A 25,184-nucleotide genomic window follows, 5' to 3' on the forward strand; every position below is an offset into this window, starting at 1 on the left:
TAATTCTAGAATAGAATTTAAAATTCTTCTTCTTACTTATAAGGTTTTGAATAATCAGGTCCCATCTTATCTTAGGGACCTCGTAGTACCATATCACCCTAATAGAGCGCTTCGCTCTCAGACTGCAGGCTTACTTGTAGTTCCTAGGGTTTGTAAGAGTAGAATGGGAGGCAGAGCCTTCAGCTTTCAGGCTCCTCTCCTGTGGAACCAGCTCCCAATTCAGATCAGGGAGACAGATACCCTCTCTACTTTTAAGATTAGGCTTAAAACTTTCCTTTTCGCTAAGGCTTATAGTTAGGGCTGGATCGGGTGACCCTGGACTATCCCTTGGTTATGCTGCTTTAGACGTAGACTGTGGGGGGGTTCCCATGATGCACTGTTTCTTTCTCTTTTTGCTCTGTATGCATCACTCCGCATTTAATCATTAGTGATCGATCTCTGCCCCCCTCCACAGCATGTCTTTTTCCTGGTTCTTTCCCTCAGCCCCAACCAGTCTCAGCAGAAGACTGCCCCTCCCTGAGCCTGGTTCTGCTGGAGGTTTCTTCCTGTTAAGAGGGAGTTTTTCCTTCCCACTGTTGCCAAGTGCTTGCTCACAGGGGGTCGTTTTGACCGTTGGGGTTTTTCATAATTGTTGTATGGGGTCTTTATCGGCTCTCGCTAACCAAGTGAAGGACGTAGAAAAGCTCATCGAAGAGGTTGAGGAGATGGTCTCCGCTTCAAAGGACAGCCACGGTGCTCACGACACTCGTATAGCCACCATGAAAAAAAGTGGAGCAACTACAGCTGAAAATTGATGGTTTGGAAAACCGTGGCCGTTGTAAAAACCTGAAAATTGTCAACCTCCCAGAGAAAACAGAGGACAACATCCCTCTTGCAGACTTTCTCCAGAAAACATTACCGACTTTAGTTGGACTGTCGGCTGATTACCCCCCGCTGGAAAATGAACACGTCCACCGAGTCCCAGCTCCCGCTCCGGCTCCAGAAAAGCCCATGAGAAGTGTCTTGGTCCAGTTTTTGCAGTATTCTCAAAGAGAGGCTGTGCTCAGTGCGGCATTGAAGAAACGCACCATCCACCATGGCGGCTCCCAGCTGTGGTTTTACCCCAAACTGTCTGCGGAGGTCCTCCGAAGGCGGCAATCGTTTGATACCGTGGTGCAAGTGCTTCATGATAAATATCATGGATTTGCCTACCCGCTGCGCCGCCGGTGTCTCCACGAAGGGAAAATCTTGTTTTTTGATATCCCTGAATCCACGGCTGCATTTCTGGACACACTTAAATGAGGTAATATTTACATCTCTAATGTTACCATTTATGGAGAAAGACAGACTTTGTACACTGAGCCCCCACTGAACATTGTGTCTTTTTTTGTGATCATTAAATGGACTTTGAGGGACTATCAATACAGCAGAGCTGAATTTTTTCTTTTTTTGTAGCTCTTTTCCTCAGAAATAAGATTTTACTCGCCACCCCCCCCCCCCCCCCATTTTTAATCCTTAATAATACAGAATGTATTAAAAAAACTGTTCATTTGTTCAGTATTCAGTTTGACTTAACACTTACAGTGCTTTTTTCTTCTTCTTCTTCTTTTTATGGTGTTTTCTTACAAATGTTGCACTTCCTTTTTTATTAAAAAAAACATAGTTTTATATAGCTTATATGTCTGAATCAATTCTGTGTGTAATCTGTACTTAAAGTGCAATTTGCACAAATGTGGTGTTTATCATTTTGGCTGGAGCGTGGACAGTGTTCTCTGTGTCTTAGTTGTTAGTGTGATCTGTTATATTAGGACTTAGATTATGCTTGGAATGCCCAGTGGCTTCTTTTGGGGCAGTCTTCTGTTAGTCCGTGGTCACAACCCGCCGTACTTGCACGTGTGTGGAGTCTACTTGCAAAAATGTGGGCAAAATCTGGAGATCCGTACGTTGTAAGTACTGCCTCCTTACGGATTTGGGAGCACATAGACACGCCGCAGAGGTTTTAGTGCATGCAGAACTTTCGCTGCGGTCGAGCTGTGGATTCACCAGGAGTACGGGGGGTGTACTCCCTCCTTGCTCTTGCTACTGCCTCCCTATGTTTTCGCAAAAACGTGGGGGCCGTGGCATCCGTAGAAAACGTACGGCGAAAAAAAAAAACGCATGGTGGGTTGTGAATGGGGCTTTATTCTGTTCTGTTATTAGCCTGTAAAGTTGTTCATGGACTGGCACCGGTGTACTTAGCTGATTTGATTAAGCCCTATGTACCGCCCCGGGCTTTCTGCTTATCTGATGCAGGACTGCTTTGTGTCCCAAGGTTGAAGAAGAGGTCTGTCGGTCAAAGGGCCTTGTTTTATCATGCCCCAGTAATGTGGAATGGTCTCCCATTGTTGATAAGACAGTCTGATACTGTGGAGACCTTCAAGTCAAGACTGAAGACACATTTTTAGCAGTACTTTGGTTCATAACTGTCCTCTTATTCTGCTTTTGTATTCTTTAAAATTTTATTGTTTTAAATGTTGTTTTTAATTGTATTTTATACTTGTTGTTCTTAATTCATGTTAAACTATTTTTGAACTGTTTTGTTTGAAGCGCCTTGGGGCGATGTTTTCGTGATTTGCCACTTTTATAAACTGAATAAATTGAAATTGAGTCTTTTTACTGTCATTTGAGAACAGGATAGGGGAGAGTAAGTGCTGCTGTTTATGTTCTTTGTGTTTTCATTTTCTCGTGATAAACTGGAGTTTAGATTCATTATTTTATATTACTGTTTGCACTTTGACTAACTGGGGATCACTCAGTACCTGTTACTCAATTATTTTCCAGCTGTGTGGCTTTTATGTCTGGTTCACTTAAATTTACGACTTGAAATGTCCGGGGATTGGGCCACGTGATTAAAAGGAAGAGGATCTTAACATATTTGAAAAAACAAAAATCTAATATAGCATTACTTCAGGAAACAAGGCTATCTGACACAGAACATCTGAAACTTAAGAGGGACCTGGTTGGCAAAGTTTATTTCTTCTCCCACTCACAGAACAAGAAAGGCACAGCCATTCTCATCAATAAGAATCTTCCTTTCATCTTGGAACATGAAAAAAAAAAGATCTAGAAGGGAGATTTATTTTGATCACAGGTTCAATTCTCGGACAACATATAACTATTCTCAATATTTATGGCCCAAATAATGACTCACCCCAGTTTATGTCACAAATGATTATGATGTTTAACCACCTTTGCAAAGGCCAGGGCTTCTTAGCTGGTGATTTTAATTGTATAGTGAATGCTTCTCTGGATAAATCCTTCTCTGCAAACGTGTCTAACCCGAAGTCGTCCGCCGTTCTTAAAAATTTATTCACGTTTTATTCACATCCCCATGATTTCTATTCTAGACTTGACTACTTTTTTATTCCTAAAAATGTTTTACACTCCATTCAGAACTGTTGCACAGACCCTATTGTTTTATCGGACCATGCTCCGGTACATCTGTACATTAACCCAGTATTTAACATCCCTAAGACTCCCGCTTGGTGATTTAACACATCATTCTTTAACAGCGACTCTTTCTGCACCTTTGTCCAAACTAACCTATTACAATTCTGGCTCGATAATAAAAGCTCCAATCTGGGATGCAGCTAAAGCCACTTTGCGTGGTCACCATATTTCCTACAGCTCCCATCACAAAAAAAAGTCTCAGAGGTAAACAGAAAAAACCTTGAAAAAGAAGTGACTAGTCACCCACACAAACAAATTTAAAGGCACTAGTGGCTATTAAGACTGAACTTAACATAGATCATACTCACCATGTTCAGAAATTATTACTTTACACAAAGCAGAAATATTATGAATTTGGCAATAAGCCCGGTCGTCTGTTTGCTCACCGACTGAAAAACCAAAATAATGATCGTTCAATTAAAACAATAAGAACACAGAATGGAGAAGTTAAATGTGATTCAGTGACTGTCAATAGCACATTCCGGGATTTTTATAAATCCCTGTACAGTGCAGAGAAGGCTGATAGCACTGCCATCGCCTCGTATTTGAATAATGTTCCTTTGCCCACCATCACAGAGGAGGATCGCTCCAGTTTAGATGCTGCATTCACACCGGAGGATTTCTGGGCTGCAATCTAATCCACAGTGAGGAAAATAAGTATTTGAACACCCTGCGGTTTTGCAAGTTCTCCCACTTAGAAATCATGGAGGGGTCTGAAATTTTTATCTTAGGTGCACGTCCACTGTGAGAGACATAATGAAAAAAAAAAAAAAATCCGGAAATCACAATGTATGATTTTTTTTAACAATTTATTTGTATGTTACTGCTGCAAATAAGGATTTGAACCCCTACCAACCAGCAAGAATTCTGGCTCACACAGACCTGTTCATTTTTCTTTAAGAAGCCCTCTTATTCTGCATTCTTTACCTGTATTAATTGCACCTGTTTGAACTTGTTACCTGTATGAAAGACACCTGTTCACACACTCAATCAATCACACTCCAACCTGTCCACCATAGCCAAGACCAAAGAGCTGTCTAAGGACACCAGGGACAAAACTGTAGACCTGCACAAGGCTGGGATGGACTACAGGACAACAGGCAAGCAGCTTGATAGAAGACAACAACTGTTATGATTATTTATTAGAAAGTGGAAGAAACACAAGATGACTATCAATCTCCCTCGGTCTGGGATCCCATGCAAGATCTCACTTTGTGGTGTAAGGATAATTCTGAGAAAGCTTAGAACTGCACAGGAGGACCTGGTCAATGACCTGAAGAGAGCTGGGACCAGGGTCACAAAGATTACATTAGTAACACATGATGCTGTCATGGTTTAAAATCCTGCAGGGCAGCAAGGTCCCCCTGCTCAAGCCAGCACATGTCCAGGCCTGTTTGAAGTTCACCAGTGGCCATCTGGATGATCCAGAGGAGGCATGGGAGAAGGTCATGTGGTCAGATGAGACCAGAATAGAGCTTTTTGGAATCAACTCAACTTACCATGTTTAGAGGATGAGAACAACCCCAAGAAAACCCTCCCAACCATGAAGCATGGGGGTGGAAACATCATTCTCTGGGGGTGCTCTTCTGCAAAGGGGACAGGACGACTGCACCGTATTGAAGGGAGGATGGATGGGGTCATGTATTGTGAGATTTTGGCAAACAACCTCCTTCCCTCAGTAAGAGCATTGAAGATGGGTCATGGCTGGGTCTTCCAGCATGACAATGACCCCAAACACACAGCCAGGGCAACTAAGGAGGGGCTCTGTAAGAAGCATTTCAAGGTCCTGGAGTGGCCTGGCCAGTCTCCAGACCTGAACTGAATAGAAAATCTTTGGAGGGAGCTGAAACTCCAAACCTGAAAGATCTAGAGAAGATCTGTATGGAGGAGTGGACCAAAATCCCTGCTGCAGTGTGTGCAAACCTGGTGAAAAACTACAGGAAACACTTGACCTCTGTAATTGCAAACAAAGGCTACTGTACCAAATATTAACATTGATTTTCACAGGTGTTCAAATACTTATTTGCAGCAGTAACATACAAATAAATTATTTTAAAAAAAATCATACATTGTGCTTTCCGGATTTTTTTTTTTTTTTTTTTTAGATTATGTCTCTCATAGTGGACATGCACCTAAGATGAAAATTTCAGACCCCTCCATGATTTCTAAGTAGGAGAACTTGCAAAATCGCAGGGTGTTCAAATACTTATTTTCCTCACTGTATGTCAAATAGGAAGTGTCCAGGCCCAGATGTGTTTCAATTGGAATTCTTTAAGAAATTTTGGCCAGAGATTCACCCAATTTTTATGCCCGCCATTAATGGTATTTTAAGAGATGGCATCCCCACCTCCTGGAGATACGCTTTCTTTAGTTTGCTTTTAAAAAAAGGATAAATACCCTTTGGGTTGTTCATCATACAGACCTATCAGTCTCCTTAAAGTGGATTACATTATTGTTGCAAAGGTACTGGCTTGGAGACTGGAGAAAATCCTCCTAAAAATAATTAACCCAGATCAGGTAGGATTTGTAAAATCAAGATATGTCATGTTCTTAATGTTGTTCAGTATCTTAACACTCATAACAACCCATCATTAATTGTCTCCCTTGATGCCGAAAAGGCCTTTGATCAAGTAGAATGGCTCTTTTTGCTTCTGACATTAGAAAAATTCGGTCTGGGCTCAAACTTCCTTAATATGATTAAACACTTCTATTCAGACCTAATAGCTACAGTAAATACAAATGGCCTGCTGTCTGATGGCTTCCTGGTGCGCAGGGGCTGCAGATAGGGGTGTCCCTTGTCCCCTTTATTGTCCATACTGTTCATTGAACCTGTGGCTGAGGCAATAAGAACCAACCCCGATATATCCAGAATTAGGGTGGGTGAAGAAAACCACATTATTTCCTTATTCGCAGATGATGTCCTCTTATATCTGAACAAGCCTGAGAAATCAGTTCTGGTGGTTTTGAAATCTATATCCACATTCAGTGCCCTACACTTACAAAGCCAAGGGACCTGGGAGGCCTGTCCCTGCCCAATCTACAATTATATTATTGGACAGTACAACTTAAAATGATGACGGACTGGTTTATGAACAGAAAGGATTCCTTATGGTTGAGCATTGAATCTCTATCTTGCTGTCACAGAAGACTTAACTCGCTTCCTTTTATCAATAATATAGATCAGTTAAATCATATCAAGAACAACATACAGTATTTATTTACAATATGCTACTGGTTTGGCGAGATGTGAGGAAATACCTAGATATTCCTCCTGTCATCTCACTCTGTAATCCCTTGTCTTTCAATCCAGATATACCAGTGCATATTAGGAATGTTGGTTTGATGGAATGGACATTTAAGGGCTTGTTAAACTTGGCAGAACTGCTGGCCTCTGACGCTGTTAAATCATTTGAGCAATTCAGGGCTGATTGTAATATTCCCCACAAAGATTTTTATAAATACCTCCAAATTTGTCACTTTATAGGATCTTTTCTTGAGGACAGGCAGGATCCACATGAGACTGTCAGAGCTGGAAAACATTATAGTTTTAGCTAAATCTCCCAAAGGACTGATTTCCAAAATTCACACTTCCCTACTTTATTATGATTCTTCAGGATATGATTCTCTGAAGAGGATGTGGGAGCGTGATCTGGATGTGACATTTAGTCCTGTAGACTGGGACAAGATCTGCAGTGAGGTTTTTCCTAAATGCACCTCCACCTCTATACATGAACAGAATTCTAAATTTTTCCACCAAAATTATTACACACCTGTTCACCTCCAGAAAATGTTCCTTGACACCTCCAATCTTTGTTACAAATGTAATATACACAAGGGTACGTTTATCCATTTGTTTTGGTAATGTGACCGCATCCAGACTTTTTGGACAGGAGTTCACTCTGTAATTCAAGAGGTCACGGGTAAACAGTTCTTGTTGACTCCTTCTTTCTGTCTACTTAACCATGCTCCAGATGATCTCCTGGACACAGATACCAAATTCTTATTGATTATTCTTCTGTTTCTGGCCAACAAATGTATTTTGCTGTGGTGGTCATCTCCCCAGGTTCCTACAGTCGACATCTGGATATCACAGATTTCTGCTGCTACTCCTCTCGAGAAACTGACTCATGATCTTAATCACAAATTGAACAGATTGTGGAGGATCTGGGAACCATAGCAATCCTTCTTACAAAAGCAAAAATTCATTATCTGTCCCAGGAAGACGAGGACTGTTTGCTTTTTTATCTGTTCCAGATGTATGCTTTCGTTCACCTGTCTCCGGTCATCTTTTGATTTTATTAATTTATTTTACATATACATAGATATTTGTAGTGCAGTACTCAATGTTAGTTTGGGGTGGGATATTTTTGTCCTATTTTTGTTTTATTTATTTTTGTTTTTGTTTTCCTCCACAAGAAAAAAAGGTAAAAAAAAAAAGTGGAGGAGTTTAAGTATCTTGGGGTCTTGTTCACGAGCGAGGGACGGATGGAGTGTGAGATCGACAGACGGATCGGTGCAGCGTCTGCAGTGATGCGGTCGCTGTATCGGACCGTCGTGGTGAAGAGAGAGCTGAGCAGGGGGGCAAAGCTCTCGATTTACCGATCGATCTACATTCCGACCCTCACCTATGGTCATGAGATTTGGCTCGTGACTGAAAGAACGAGATCGCAAGCGGCCGAGATGAGTTTCCTTCGCAGGGTGGCTGGGCGCTCCCTTAGAGATAGGGTGAGGAGCTCGGTCACTCAGGAGGAGCTCGGAGTCGAGCCGCTGATCCTGATCCTGATCGGGCATCTTTTCCGGATGCCCCTGGACGCCTCGCTGGAGAGGTGTTCCGACACGTCCCATTGGGACGAGGTCCTGGGGAAGACCCAGGACACGCTGGAGGGACTACGTCTCTCAGCTGGCTTGGGAACGCCTTGGGGTTCCCCCGGAGGAGCTGGGGGAGGTGTGTGTGGATCGGGAGGTCTGGGCGGCTTTGCTTGAGCTGCTGCCCCCACGACCCGACTCTGGATAAAGCGGAAGAAAATGGATGAATGGATGTTTTTGTTTTATTTTGTTTTATTTTATCGTCTTTTTTGTCTTTCATATTGTTCAATGACTATTATTACTGCTTACTGGCCGTGCTTATAGACCAAAAAAATCAATAAAGACTATTAAAAAAAAAACAAAAAGTAACATTAATGCAAATTCATCATGTTGACCCAGCAAATTTACATTTATGTCACTCAGCAAAATTGTTTCTGGCTATGTTAACACATTTTACTTGGGTGGAAATACTTTCCATAATTTTATTATGTTCACTGAGCAAGTTAGATTTTAAGTTGTTGCACGTTATGTTAAAACTACATGATTGGAATATGTTCACCCAGAAAACTTGATTTTATATCGTAGAAGCTACATATGAGACTTAGGTTCATGTAACAAAAAAGCCAACAACACCCATGTTGGTTTTTTAGAGTGTGTGTGTGTTTCAGTCCCACACAGGTGCCTGCAAGAAATAGCTGGCACCTCTCCACACTGTGACATATTGATTGAGATTGACTTGAAGTGCAAATAAATGGTGAAAAATCGGTTCTCCGCCACCTCCAGAATTACTGCCCTCGGTGAGAGACCACATCACCTATATCAAGATCCGCCACTATTAGTTATCACTGCAAGCTTTTTTTTCATTTGATGTCATCCCACCATTCAGATGTGTAGTAGCTCAAGGGTTCACACAGTTTTTCTTGTGACATACAGATATAAACAGTTTCTTCATGATTGTTTGAAATTTTCTCCAAGAGGTATCTAACACTTGACATCAACTTTACACCAGCAGACACATATTGTCAGTGACCTGAATTTGAAACAGTGTAGCCACAAACTGTGCACTTGTTTTTAGTCTCTTCGAAATTTCTTGACCATTCACCCAGTTTGGATGCAATTTTCTGGAAATTCAAAGTTGACATTTTTCATGACACATCATTTACTTTGGAAATTATTTCATTGCTGCTGTAACTGAGAGATGAACGTGTCCAAATACATGTGGATCTAACAGTGTGTTAATGACGAGGACAAATTATTAAGCACACAGTTACACCTCACAAAATGCAGCGTGAAGAAGTGTCATTGAAATAAAATCCTCAGGAATATCAGTTTTTATACAAATTTCACACTTTTTCAAAGTGACTGCAGATTTTCTGTTTTTCTCTTCAGGGCCAAATTGCTACGCAGACACAGCGGTGATACCTGCCGGGCGAGAGGTGAAGATTGATGAGTGCACAATCTGCTACTGCACATACGAGGAGGGCACATGGCAGATTGAGCGTCAGGCCACTTGCAGTAAGAATGAGTGCCAGCGCATCTAGCGAGCAGCACGGTGAGGGGATGCCGTCGGCACGCGACACCAGTCAGAGTGGAAACTGTCAGCCTTTCCCCGGACATCAGGGTCGGACAGCAGCCCTCGAGCATTTATAGCATCTACTCCAGAAAACAAAGCTTTTATGAAGATTTATAATCCATACACAGAATATCTATTTATCTATGTATTGAAATATTTATGAACATACGGTTATAGGAGTTGCTGATGCTGAACTAGTGACAAATATTTTTTATAGGCTCTGTATTTTAATAAGCACTCTACTGGACCGGAGGTCAATCAAACATGACAGAATGTATAGAACACAGGTACAAACCTCAATGTCTCCACACATGACTTCATACTAATGCTGACATCACTTCCTTTTGCCACCAAAGTGCAGATAGACGTGTGCCATCCACTTTAAAGTAATGGCTAAGTGCAGCCAGAGACCTGACAGTTCAAAAGGACTTGACTGTTTTTCGATTTTCCTTAATCGTTTTCGATGTTGAAATGTGTCTTTATTTGGAAGTGCTTTTTGTATTTCTCTTGGTACCGAGTGTCCATGTTTGAAATAAATGCTGATCTGTGCTCTGTAAATGTAAAGTGCTCCTTGTCGTTCGGTGATTGAGGGCTTTCACTTTCACCGAATTCCTGCTGAATAATGTGTTTACAACTTTTGCAGAGCAGAATGATCAACTCATCGTCTTCCATTGAAATAAATGATTCAGTTTAGACATCCGAGGTAACCTTTGAAAATGACAGCTTATAACAAATCTCTGTCATTGAAGTCGGAGGGGGTTGTTTTTGCCTGTTTGTTTGTTTGTCTGTCTGTCTGTTTGTTTGTGTGTTTGTTTGTCCATGAACAGCCTGGAGCCAACAATTTTATATCCTGATAGGCAAGACGTGATTCAGTTTTCAAGGTCATTGGTCAAAGGGAAAAATCAGGAAAAATCTTGGAAAATTGGAAAAATCCCTATCTTTAACATTGAATACATTTTCAAAAATTCATATCTCTGTCAACAAAGATCAAATTTCTTTCATATTTGAAATCCTTATGTCAGATGGTATCCTTTATTGACTGCCAAAGTTTGATATGGATCTGATCAAGATTACAAATTTTATGGCCATTTACATTTAAAATTGAAACCCCATTTACGTAATGTATATTTTACATTATATCTTAATCAAACACACCCCAATCACTGTCATACTTGAAAGTGAGGTGCAGACTATCAGTCACGATCACCTGACAAAGTTTGATCTGGATCTGATCTGGATTGTGGATTTTGTGGACATTTGAATTTACACTCAACAAAAATATAAACGCAACACTTTTGGTTTTGCTCCTATTTTGTATGAGATGAACTCAAAGATCTAAAACTTTTTCCACATACACAATATCACCATTTCTCTTAAATATTGTTCACAAACAAGTCTAAATCTGTGATAGTGAGCACTTCTCCTTTGCTGAGATAATCCATCCCACCTCATAGGTGTGCCATATCAAGATGCTGATTAGACACCATGATTAGTGCACAGGTGTGCCTTAGACTGCCCACAATAAAAGGCCACTCTGAAAGGTGCAGTTTTGTTTTATTGGGGGGGATACCAGTCAGTATCTGGTGTGACCACCATTTGCCTCATGCAGTGCAACACATCTCCTTCGCATAGAGTTGATCAGGTTGTCAATAATCATGGTGTCTTATCAGCATCTTGATATGGCACACCTGTGAGGTGGGATGGATTATCTCAGCAAAGGAGAAGTGCTCACTATCACAGATTTAGACTGGTTTGTGAACAATATTTGAGGAAAATGGTGATATTGTGTATGTGGAAAAAGTTTTAGATCTTTGAGTTCATCTCATACAAAATGGGAGCAAAACCAAAAGTGTTGCATTTATATTTTTGTTGAGTGTAATATTATAAGGCCCATTTGGTGTATATTTTGCATTGTATCTCAATCAAAAGTGCCTCAGTCACTCTCATTTGTGACAGTGAGGTGAAAATTGACACTCTCAGTGAACAGACTAAGTTTGATCCGCATCTGATCTGTATTGTTGATTTAGCAGATATTTGATTTTAACATTGAAAAGCCCCTTTGATCTATAGTTTGTATTATATTTTAGCTTATGAAAAACCACTTCTAACAGAACTTTGACCTTGAAATTTTTTCCCAAGATAAAAAATTGTGGAATTGGAAACTAGTGTTGGCAGAGGTTGCGCTCTATGAGCACAGTGCTCTAGTTTTTTTTTTTTTTTTTTTTTCCATGAACTTCCTGTTGCAGGATGAGAAATGCATGTGACATTCCGGTAAATATTTAATGGCCTGTCATCAGCATATTCACGTTTACTCACGTTGCAGTTTGCAATAGCTGAATATTTTCTGCAGAACTAAAGAATGTTAGAGTGGATGCCCTGATTTTTATCTACCTACTGACAAAATTACTCAAAGTGCATCTGTCCGTGCATGTTTGGTGAAAGTTGTCCCATATTTCAGGAACTGCTGGTTAAGCTGTAACAAGTTTTGTGGCAAATTATTTGCACAATATATTTCTACAGGCATCCGTGAGGAGCTTGGAGTAGAGCCGCTGCTAATTTGCGTTGAAAGGAGCCAGCTGAGGTGGTTCGGGCATCTGGTAAGGATGCCTCGAGAGCACCTCCCTATGGAGGTGTTCCATGCATGTCCATCTGGGACAAGACCCCGGGGAAGACGCAGAACTAGGTGGAGAGATTATATCTCCACACTGGCCTGGGAACGCCTCGGGATCCCCCAGTCAGAGGTGGTCAGCGTGGCCTGGGAAAGGGAAGTCTGGGTCCCGTGCTAGAGCTGTTGCCCCTGCGACCCAAAACCCGGATAAGCGATTGAAGATGACAATGAAAATTGCCACAGGCTGCAATTAAATATTGTCAGAAGCTGAAGCATTACCATGGTAACAGCCAAAAATAATATTCAACCTTTAGTCAGAGCAGTAACAGTAAAGTTTGGGATTAAATTAGTTAGTGATCCTAAATTTCTATTTTATACCATTAAATTTTTTATCTGCAAATGACTGAAAATATGATGTTTGATTTTTGGCTACAACAGTGGTGGAGCCGGGGGGGCTTGGGGAGGCTTAAGCCCCCCAATAATTCTGCCAATAATGTGAATAGCGACTGACATATTTGTGGATCTCAACTGCAGTTTTGCACTGAGAATGTCTCAATATTGCGTAACTGAGCAAAGTGATGAATGTGTGTGTTCAGTGATATACCAATGCTGAATCACCCTTCACAAACAGAATTTTCAGTTTTGCAAATAAACATTTATTTGTAAAAACCCACACACGTTACAAATCAGAAATTTGTGTTTGTGGATCACAAAGCACGTGTACAAATCAAAGGATATTTGTAAATCACCCTCTGTGCATTTGCAAGTATTAATGAGACAAATTTAACTCCATACTCAAAATATTTTAGTTTCCTAATTATTTATTACAGGCACTCTTAAAACTTCACTTATCTTTATAATTTTATTATTGGTACATTTTAGAATTGATTTAGATGAGATATACTTATTATCTCACAGGAATATAACACAATTATCTGGGAACTACTTCAGTTTGTATACTTATGTGCAAGTTTACTGAACTTGCAATCATTCTAAGTGATGTGCGTGTGTATTGATACCACATTTTAGAGGAGCACGGGTGACTAAAACATATACCTTGGTATTTATAAAGCAATTTACTATATACAGTGTTGCCACAGTTACTTTGAAAAAGTAATCCAATTACTGATTACTGATTACTCCTTGAAAAAGTAACTTAGTTACTTTACTGATTACTCAATTGTAAAAGTAACTAAGTTAGATTACTAGTTACTTTTTTAGTTACTTTCCCCAGCTGCCGACAACAACCCTCTGCCACCTCAACATGACAATGATACCTGTTTTGCCAAAACTCACTTTATAGTCACCCTTTCTTGACTTCAATGAAAATAAATACTTGTTTTATAAAAAGTAAAATAAAGACCTCTTTCTTGACCTCATATTTAACTGTTGACAGCACTGTAACAGTAAAACTTGCAATTTCAAACCTACATTTTTTATAAATTTAACTATTAAATTCTAACATTTTTCTAACATTTAAATTCTCTCTAAACATTTTACTTGTCGAAATTATTATTATTTTAAGCAATATTAGTAGTTGTAGTAAAAAACAGCTTCAAAACTGGACCTTTAATCTAGGGGTGTTGTGGGGGGGGCACATCCCTGCCCCACGCCCCATTCCATCTGGATTCGCCCCTGCTTTGGCGTTTGAGCACAAAGAATGGATAACATTTATTTATGCAGAAAACAGGACCAGATTTACAGGTAAGAAAGTTTTATTGCGTTTTCACATCATGTGGTCCTCAGAAAGAGAGTTTAGGTGCATTTGCAGAAAGAGAGTTTAGGTGCATTTGAGTGGAAAATAGTGTTAGTTGTTGACGCGTCGCGGAGGATCAGCTGTTTTTAACGAGATGATACGGAGCAGCTCAGCTCAGAATTATAAATAAAGGAGGGAAAAAAGTATAAAAATGTCTCACCTGCTCAGTGCAGGTGTGCTGATCACCGTGCTTTAAGATGTGAGGACGAGTCGAGCAGCTGCAAAAAACCGTGGATGAAAAGCTCACAGCTCGCTTAAAGTGGGCAGTTCAGTCGAACCCCGACCTCCTGCCCACAGACCAAGTTTAATGCTACTATCAACCCACAATGAAAAATAATAGTAACGCACAGTGACATGGAGAAGTAACTTTAATCTGATTACTGTTTTGGAAAGATTAACGCGTTAGATTACTCGTTACTAAAAAAAAGTGGTCAGATTAGAGTAACGCGTAACGCGTTACCGGCATCACTGACTATATATTGTTCATTTTGATGACATTTTTTGGAGCCCCTCCAACTTTTACCCCAGCTCCCCCTCAGCCCACTCAACAAAAATTTCTTGGCGCCGCCACTGGGCTACAATAAAAATCAACCTTGAGCTCTTTCTCAGTTATTACTGAGGTCACAGAGCAGACTTTATGATTAGATTATTCAGAGACCAACCAAGTTACTTTCAGATCCACTTAAACATTTTTATGACCCAAAACAACCAAAATAACCTCTTTTAATGTGGTTTTAATGGGACACCCCAAGAGCTTCCTTAGCTCTTTCATAACCCTGCTAGAAAATAGACATTTGACGTTCATAATCCTGTTTTTGCCATCGTTTTTTGTTCATTCTCTGACTGATATGGTCTCATGGTGCCCCCCAAGTTTGTGACTAACAGTATGTACACAGACACTTTCCATTTTCTTTAAGTGGCACACTGTTGCCCTGCTGTGAGATAACCATAACTCCACCAAGAAACACCCACCCCATCCTGCTCTGCTGCCACAACTGCCCTAATGACATAACACCTTCCAGCGAGGTGTCGGTGAGGCGGTTTAACAGGAATAAAAATTCCCAGCAAAGCTGAAGAGATAAACTGAACAAATATAAAGCATTAAAGTGAAGCAATACAGAGGTGAAATGATTTTGTAAAATTAGTTTGACTGCATTTTTCAGAACAATTGACATTCACCCATATAAAAAAATCTGCTTTGATGGTGGTTTTTAACCTATGTTTCAGTTTTCAGGCAGTTTGTGGTACTGGGCTGATAATGGTATGTTATTATCAAGCCAGTCTCACATTTTTGTTTTTCTTTGTGATACTTTGTGACATGGTCACCTGTCACTGACTAATTTTAACCATAACCATAACACAAAATGCCACCCTGCCCTCATGTCACCCCAAATAAATGGTAAATGGACTGCATTAATATAGCGCTTTCCATCTGCATCAGACGCTCAAAGCACTTTACAATAATGCCTCACATTCACCCCCATGTCAGGGTGCTGCCATACAAGGTCCTCACTACACACCGTGAGCAACTAGGGTTTTTCTGGTCAGGCTGGGATTTGAACCAAGGATCCTCTGGTCTCAAACCCAACACTTAACCACTCGACCATAACCACCCCAAATTTTGTGATACTATCTTGACATTTTTTGTTTTTTTGTCTTGAGATTTTTTTTTTTTAATACCATCACAAAAATCAACTATATTTTGTGATGGTATCACAAACTAATAGATTAAATCAGTTTTTGTGATGCAATCACAAACTTGGCGTGAGATGGGGTTGATTATTTTGCACCTGTGACTGAGTTACTGTTGAATTACTGTGCAGTTTTCACTGCACTCGATTGATTTCATCATTCATGTGAAGATGAAGGACATTTTGTTATTGCCTCTGATCGAAATACAAATACCCAGCGGTTAATCATTGTCACTGCAGTTATGAACACTGACAGGTGATAACTGTGTTTATTTGTCACACTTTGAATCAGCTCTCGCTCTGTGCCGCTCTTTTGTGGGACACACTGCTCTTCGATGTGGGGCGGGGGGGGGGGGGGGGGGGGTTGCTGTTGTACCTCCAGCTGTGAGACGTGCCTGTCGGTCTGCCGGCAGCATTGAGCCCAGTCAGGGTAAATGCATGTACGTGCTACATGACAGGCTTCTCACGTAGCAGCAGCAGCAGGTGTTTCTGTCCAGCCTGGGTTTCTGTGACTGTACCCATCAAGCCAGACCTTTTGCATTCACGTAGAGCGACACTTGTGTGCGTGTGCATACTGATGTCAAATGATTTCACTAGACTTCATCAGCAGCACAGGGAGCTTATATTATGGGCCACATTTTCTTTTGTTAAAAATGGATTACTGTGGTTTTACATCTTTATTCTTTCATTTTTAGAGTAAAAATTCTCCCTTATGTTTAATTTCCCAAGCAGTATGCCTGCTGTGTTCCAGGCGGTGCAGTAATGACTCCGAGCAGGAACGTTATCTGTGACTTTATCCATTCTGTCCGGCTCATAAACATTCAGAACTGACTTTCATATTTGCAGCAGTAATTTAAAATCGGAGATGTGTGTACATCATTAGATAAAAGCGATCCCTGTTTAACAGTGGCTACAAAATCAGAAGGAACTGTGAAATGTAATTCCCACAATAATCTGTCTTTAAACTGGACAAGCCATTAACTAGGCACATCTTCTGGTAAAACCCATAAGAGATTAGCCTCGTCTCCCGAACGGCTGAAACCAGTTAATTACTCTTCTGCCTAGTTCTGGACAATGTGCACTGCTGTACTGAGATGAGCCAGGTTCATATCACAGAAGGTGATGAAATTCATTATTCATCTGTGGCAGTTGCCAGCAATTCCACTTGAACCTGAGGCTTCATAACTTTGAAAATCTGATAAGATAAAGTGAACTGGTCTGTTGTCAAAGTCCAGTGCACCCAGGAAGTATTCACAGTGCTTCACTTTTTCCACTTTTTCTTATGTTACAGCCTTATTCCCAAATAGAGTACATTCATTTTCCCCTCAAAATTATGCACACAACACCCCATAATAACAACATGAAAAAATGTTTTGGAAATTTTTGCAAATGTATTAATATATAAAATTAAGAAATCACATATACATAAGTATTCATATCCTTTGCTCAATACTTTGTTGATACACCTTTGGCAGTAATTTCAGCCTCAAGACTTCTTGAATATGATGCCACAAGCTTGGTGCACCTATCTTTGGGCAGTTTTTCCCATTCCTCTTTGTAGCACCTCTCAAGCTCCATCAGGTTGGATGGGCAGCATCAGTGCACAGCCTTTTTCAGATCTTTCCAGAGATGTTCAATCAGATTCAGGTCTGGACTCTGGCTGGACCACTCAAGGACATTCACAGAGTTGTCCTGAAGCCACTTCTTTGATATATTGGCTGTGTGCTTAGGGTCATTATCCTGCTGAAAGATGAACGGTCATCCCAGTCTGAGGTCAAGAGTGCTCTGAAGCAGGTTTTCATCCAGGATGTCCCTGTACATTGCTGCATTCATCTTTACCTCAATCCTGACTAGTCTCCCAGTTCCTGAAAAACATCCCCACAGCATGATGCTGCCACCACCAGGCTTCACTGTAGAGATGGTGCCTGGTTTCCTTCAAACATGACAGCTGGCATTCACTCCAAAGAGTTCAATCTTTATCTCATAAGACCAGATAATTTTGTTTCTCGTGGTCTGAGAGTTCTTCAGGGGCCTTTTATGAAACTCCAGATGGGCTGTCATGTGCCTTTTATCTGGCCTCTGATTGGTGGATTGCTGAAGAAATGGTTGTTCTTCTGGAAGGTTCTCCTGTCTCCGTAATGGAATGCTGTAGCTCTGACAAAGTGACTGTTGGGTTTTTGGTCACCTCCCTGATTAAGACCCTTCTCCACCGATTGCTCAGTTTAGAAGGACAGACAGCTCTAGGAAGAGTCCTGGTTGATCTGAAATTCTTCCATTTATGGATGATGGAGACCACTGTGCTCATTGGGACCTTCAAAGCAGCACAAATGCTTCTGTACCCTTCCCCAAGTTTGTGTCTTGAGACAATCCTGTCTTGGAGGTCTACAGACAATTCCTTTGACTTCATGCTTGGTTTGTGCTCTGACTGTCAACTGTCGGGCCTTATATGTAGACAGGTGTGTGCCTTTCCAAATCATGTCCAATCAACTGAATTTACCCTAGGTGGACTCCAATTAAGCTGCAGAAGCATCTCAAGGATGATCAGTGGTATCAGGATGCACCTGAGCTCAATTTTGAGCTTCATGGCAAAGGCTGCAAATACTTCTGTAAATGTGATTTCTTAGTTTTGTTTTTTGTTTTTTTTTTATTATTAAATTTGCAAAAATCTAAAAAAAAACCCAACTTTTTTTACATTGTCATTATAGGGCATTGTGTGTAGAATTTTGAGCAAAAAAAATACATTTAATCCATTTTCAAATAAGGCTGCAACATAAAATAATGTGGAAAAAGTGAAATGCCAATAATACTTTCTGGATGTGCTGTATATGTCTCTTTGCTACCTCTGCCAGTGATGTTATGTTTTTCAATCTGTTTCATTGTTAGTAAGATTTCTCTAAAACTGCAAATCTGGAACAAGGAGAACAGAACAAGGTCACTTTCATTAACATTGTGACTTGGGACATTTTTAAATAAAAAAACAGAAATCAGGATCAAGAGTCATGAACATGATCACCAAAGTTATGAATAGCAGGTCACAAACTAATAAAAGTGATCAATAAAAGTCATGATGAGGGTCACAGCTTAGTATTGAGGATCCAGTGATTGTGCATAGAGGTATTTTAATTTATACAACCCCTAGCAATAATTATGGAATCACCGGCCTCGGAGGATGTTCATTCAGTTGCTTAATTTTGTAGAAAAAAAGCAGATCACAGACATGACACAAAACTAAAGTCATTTCAAATGGCAACTTTCTGGCTTTAAGAAACACAAGGAAATCAGGAAAAATAATTGTGGCAGTCAGTAACGGTTACTTTTTTAGACCAAGCAGAGGGAAAAAATATGGACTCACTCAATTCTGAGGAATAAATTATGGAATCACCCTGTACATTTTCATCCCCAAAACTAACATCTGCATCAAATCAGATCTCTCGTTAGTCTGCATCTAAAAATGAGTGATCACACCTTGGAGAGCTGTTTGACCAAGTGGACTGACATGAATCATGGCTACAACATGAGAGATGTCAATTGAAACAAAGGAGAGGATTATCAAACTCTTAAAAGAGGGTAAATCATCACGCAATGTTGCAAAATATGTTGGTTGTTCACAGTCAGCTGTGTCTAAACTCTGGACCAAATACAAACAACATGGGAAGGTTGTTAAAGGCAAACATACTGGTAGACCAAGGAAGACATCAAAGCGTCAAGATAGAAAACTTAAAGCAATATGTCTCAAAAATCGAAAATGCACAACAAAACAAATGAGGAACAAATGGCAGGAAACTGGAGTCAATGTCTGTGACCGAACTGTAAGAAACCGCCTAAAGGAAATGGGATTTACATACAGAAAAGCTAATCGAAAGCCATCATTAACACCTAAACAGAAAAAACAAGGTTACAATGGGCTAAGGAAAAGCAATCGTGGACTGTGGATGACTGGATGAAAGTCATATTCAGTGATGAATCTCGAATCTGCATTGGGCAAGGTGATGGTGCTGGAACTTTTGTTTGGTGCCGTTCCAATGAGATTTATAAAGATGACTGCCTGAAGAGAACATGTAAATTTCCACAGTCATTGATGATATGGGGCTGCATGTCAGGTAAAGGCACTGGGAGATGGCTGTCATTACATCATCAATAAATGCACAAGTTTACGTTGATATTTTGGACACTTTTCTTATCCCATCAATTGAAAGGATGTTTGGGGATGATGAAATCATTTTTCAAGATGATAATGCATCTTGCCATAGAGCAAAAACTGTGAAAACATTCCTTGCAAAAAGACACATAGGGTCAATGTCATGGCCTGCAAATAGTCCGGATCTTAATCCAATTGAAAATCTTTGGTGGAAGTTGAAGAAAATGGTCCATGACAAGGCTCCAACCTGCAAAGCTAATCTGGCAACAGCAATCAGAGAAAGTTGGAGCCAGATTGATGAAGAGTACTGTTTGTCACTCATTAAGTCCATGCCTCAGAGACTGCAAGCTGTTATAAAAGCCAGAGGTGGTGCAACAAAACATTAGTGATGTGTTGGAGCGTTCTTTTGTTTTTCATGATTCCATAATTTTTTCCTCAGAATTGAGTGATTCCATATTTTTTTCCCTCTGCTTGGTCTAAAAAAGTAACTGTTACTGACTGCCACAATTTTTTTCCAATTTTATCCAGCTGTCCACCAGCCCAAACTTATCATGCAATTTACTTATCTATTTTTTTTTAGCATGTGAGTATTGTAACATGCAATATGTGGGTGCAACCAAACTAGCATGAGCAGACCAACCCCCCCCCCCCCCCCCCCACACACACACACACAAACACACAGCAGAAGGAGGTAGTAATGGACTATTAAGATGGATGCCATCCACCCTAAAACAAGAAGATCTGAATGGTAATCATGCTCTCAGACTCTAGTCGTTTACTTGAGTCGTTTGTGCCTTATACAATAACATTAATTAGCTCATTAGCTTCTGCTTGTTAATGCAATCTTGCATTCTTAATGCATAATGTGTTTCAAATGATGTGTTTCAAATGAAAAATATATTGCACTTTTACCAAAGGCTGAGCATTTAACTATTCTGAACTGAGATCACGATCAAACAGGTAGCCTGCAGTTCTAGAACACAGTGGCACTGAAGTATAATGGGTTCCTGATAGTATCAAAATTTGCATATTTTTTCCACATTTCAACCCTGTTGACTAGTTGCAACAAAATGTTTGACTGTTTGGTGATCACGCCTGAGTTGCTTAACTATTTTTTTTAAAGTATTGCATCCCTCTGAAAGGCAGCTCTCAATCTTTTGAGTTTTCAGTGTTCTGGCCCATTTTACCTGAGCTCAAGAAGTTGCTTAATAATTTTATACACCTGATACAGGCTTATGTACACCTGTTATCAGTGGTGGACACAGCAAACTGAAACATTAGCTTCAATAACCATTAATCCATAATTGAAAAGTTAACTTTTGTTACACTAAACTGATAAACTTCTAAAAAAAAAATTGCGGAAGTTACAGCAAACCATTAACCACAAACTTTTAATATTGACTCGGCACACTATCAGCAACTGATAAACCAGTTTCAAGTTTTAGCGCCACAGAGGCTTCTGAGTAAATTTTATGCAAAGCGATCACAAACCCAAAACAACAATCCAGCACTTGTGCCTTTAAACACCCTGTCGGCTGTTACAAAAACGTCTCACTTACCTTTCACGGTGGCAGTGTAGATCAAATGCAACGCACTTTCACTCATGGTTTCATTTATAAACAGACTAATTCTGTAAAGTTCATCAGCACATTAACAGCAACTCTGTCATTTTTACAAAGTAAAAAATATTGCACAACAATCCAGCACTTGTGCTTTTAAACATCCTGTCGGCTGTTACAAAAACGTCTCACTTACCTTTCACGGTGGCAGTGTAGATCAAACGCAAGGCACTTTCACTCATGGTTTCATTTATAAACAGACTAATTCCGGACAGTTTATCAGCACATTAACAGCAACTCTGTCATTTTTACAAAATAAAAATATCACAATTTTAATGTAATGCGCTATTTTTGACGAGCGTTAAACGGACACAAGCACCAAAAGGCATAATGGGAAATTAGACTCATCTCATCACCCCCCGTCAAAACGCATAGAACATTGCCATTTACTGGATGGGAGCGTGAAAAGCGGCCAACTTGCTGAATCACACTTCACAAACAAAATTTTCAGCTTTGCAAATGTTTTTCTTTTTCTTTTTTATAAATGGAAAAAAATTACACATCTATTTGTAAAAACCAAAACTTTGTGTTTGTGGATCACAAAACAAGGACTATTTGTAGATCACCCTCTGTACATTTGCAGGCATTAATGAGACAAATTTACATTGCAGCAATGCATTATGGGGGTTTGGGGTTTGTTGTTTTTTATTATTATTATTATTGTAGTACATGTTAGTTTAGGAGTGTTGTTAGTGTTATAGATTTGTTGTGTTTTTACAGTTCAAGGAATGTAGTTAGTTCGGTGAAGAGTTATGTTGTGACCATGAGTGAAAATGATGTTGCATTTACCTCTTGTGCCACTGTCTGAGCTGCTGTATGTTGAAAGTAAATTATGCCCCCCCCACCCCATTGTTTTCCTCCTCTCCCCAGTGTGAACTGACTTGCCCATTTCTGCTGGGGGACGGCTGAGTTCTTTATGGCAGCCTGTCTGTTACAAAACATGTAAGAGACAGGAATTAAAGTGGATATGACACCTAAAAAATTAGGTAAAACTGATATAAATATCAAAAATATACATACAGTATAGTAAGTTGAAAGTGGTTTTAATCATTATCACTGAGAAATAAAGTTTGTACAGCTTCTCAAAAGTTTGTTTCTTGGAAAGTACGCTGGCAGCATTCCATCAGCGGTCACGTGATGCCTTGACGTCACAGCGTGTAGACTCCCGTCTTTGTCTGTTAGATTGACAACAGGAACAGACAGACCTCAGCATGGACAGTGACGAGAACTTTTCTGACTCCACTTCAAGTGTGGATTGTTTCTGTGAGGAAATCGAGACTGACTCGGATCCTGAGGATGGCGCAGCAGTGATTAGACCCTACAGATTCGAGCCGTATCTTTCGGACGAACATTCAAACCAGGAGCATTCTGGCAGTGAAAATAATGCAGACGGGGCTTATGGCGGAGCCGAAGCAGAGGCAAGAGACGTGCCAATTCCGATGGATTTTGAAAGGCTGCAGAATACGGAATGGTAAGGGAGGCTTTGATTTTTGTTGCTGCTGTTTATAACACTATAATTATAGCATTTTCAATTCTAGCGTCTGTTTACTGCCTTTATTACTTTTCCAGAGGCGCGATAGTGTAGCTACTGCTTGCGGACCACCGTCATTACCTTCGGGTTTAGCTGTTTTCGAGTGCCTGGCATTGCATTCATCCGTGTTTAGTTACATTATTTTCATGAAAGAATAGGAAATAAATGGCGAAAGTTTAGAAAAAGATCGCCAAAAACAACAGCTAACATGCCGCCGCCGTGTTTACTACATATTGCACTGATATTTTTACAAGTTCCTTGACCATTTCAAGATTATTGTGAACATATTATTTGGGGTTGACATTTTAGGTGTTCCTGTGAGCAGTGAGAACATGGAGACGGTAGAGGAAAGTGTCTGCTGTCGGGAGCAAATGCGGGTGTGTGAGTGGAGGGAGCTGCAGCCTGACATTTTGTGCATCACACAACACCACGGCTTTTGATCAATCTGCCTGGACTTGAAAAGGCTAAAACCTTTTACCCTTGTGTTTGCGCAATATACTGCGACACACTGATCAGGCATATCGACAAACAAGTCCCTGAGAGCTGTGTTTAATCAAAGTTTCTGCCGCTAAAAAAAGTGTAAACAACGGCTGCCAAGCGTGCAAGCCGATATGGTCTACACGCAATGACGTATTTCAGGTTTGGTGCTCAGCGGGAAGCTGGTCACGGGGCGTGCACATTTTTCAGTGGCGGGACGTTCAAATGATGTACTATATAACAGGAGAATCGCATCCATTTTCCAAAAACGCTTAGGTTGACCGAATTATATAACCTTTGTTACATGTAATAAGACTATGTTGTCTTTAAGTGTCATATCCACTTTAATGTTTGGTTTTAGAGTTTAGAAATGTTTTTGACCGTTCGGTCTTACTCACTATGCCAGAAAAGAAATGTTAGCAGAGTGAAAGTTAGCGGAACTAAATTTAGCAGAAGCTAATTAATCCACTGATGGTTTACAAAATTAGCTGAAAAGCTAATCTGCTAACCAAAAAGTTAGCTTTGCTAATTAGCTGTTAGCTGATTAGTGGAACTGTGCCCACCACTGCCTGTTATGTACACCTATTTATCACTTTCGACTGTGCTCTTCCTTATAACACAGTTACATATCACCTGAAAATGTTTCAATACAATAAGCATTCAGATTTATGTAGCTTGGAATAGGAAAATATGCACATGTGTAAATAATGAAGAGGTCAGAATTCTTCGTCGTTTACCATTTAACTCCCATTCAAGGCAATCAATCCAAAGTAGTTCAGAACAAATAAATGTAATCAAAAAGAGACTAGTGCGACACTTTTCATCAAGCGCTGCACAGAGGGGTGTCTGTGACACAAAGTTAAAACACATTGGGTTTCGCTTTCAGGTAACGTGTGTTTCTAAAGAACAAGAAGTTCTTGTACACATTTTAAGAGTTTTGTAACAGGTGAATCGTTGTACTAAAGATTGTACAGGATGCTTGCTGAGTCTTGAGCCTATGATGTTCTGTGCACTGAAGAGAGAAGCTCCCTGTGAGGCTGATCTGTCAGCCGGTCAGGAAAAGCAAATAAAACGTGTTGTTGATGACTGCGGTGGAGACAAAAGTTGTGGCTGTCACATACATTGAACAAACATAAGCTAAACCACAGCTGCTGACAGATGCATCAGAGTCCCAGTGCTTCTTTGATTTGTGTTGAATTCTAGAATTCTGAATTAGCACTGTTGCCTCACAGCTAGAAGGTCATGGGATCAATTCCCACCTGTGGCCTTTCTGTGTGGAGTTTGCATGTTCTCCCCCTGTTTGCGTGGGTTTCCTCCACCTCATCCAGGTGGATTGGAAACTTTATAATTGACCTTAGGTGTGCACGCGGGTGTGAATATGTTTGTCTGTACATATGTAACCCCGCAACAGACTGGCGCCCTGTCCAGGGTGTACCCCGCCTCGCGCCGTATGACTGCTGGGATAGGCTCCCGCCCCCCCAGGACCCTTAATTGTAGTAAGCGGTTGAAGATGAGTG

At 40.4% G+C, this 25,184-nt stretch overlaps 1 protein-coding gene across 1 annotated transcript in view; it reads left to right on the plus strand.

Annotated features, from left to right (window-relative positions):
- vwc2 (von Willebrand factor C domain containing 2) overlaps positions 1-10,573 on the plus strand; it is a 297,832-nt gene extending 287,259 nt beyond the window's left edge. The window contains exon 4 of the mRNA XM_034185042.1: positions 9,664-10,573. Within this exon, the coding sequence (XP_034040933.1) occupies positions 9,664-9,815 (152 nt within the window). The 3' untranslated portion in view covers positions 9,816-10,573. The remainder of the gene's footprint in view (positions 1-9,663) is intronic.
- The last annotated feature ends 14,611 nt before the right edge of the window (positions 10,574-25,184 follow it).

Source organism: Thalassophryne amazonica, chromosome 13 (genome assembly GCF_902500255.1).
Source record: "Thalassophryne amazonica chromosome 13, fThaAma1.1, whole genome shotgun sequence".
NCBI lineage: Eukaryota > Metazoa > Chordata > Actinopteri > Batrachoidiformes > Batrachoididae > Thalassophryne > Thalassophryne amazonica.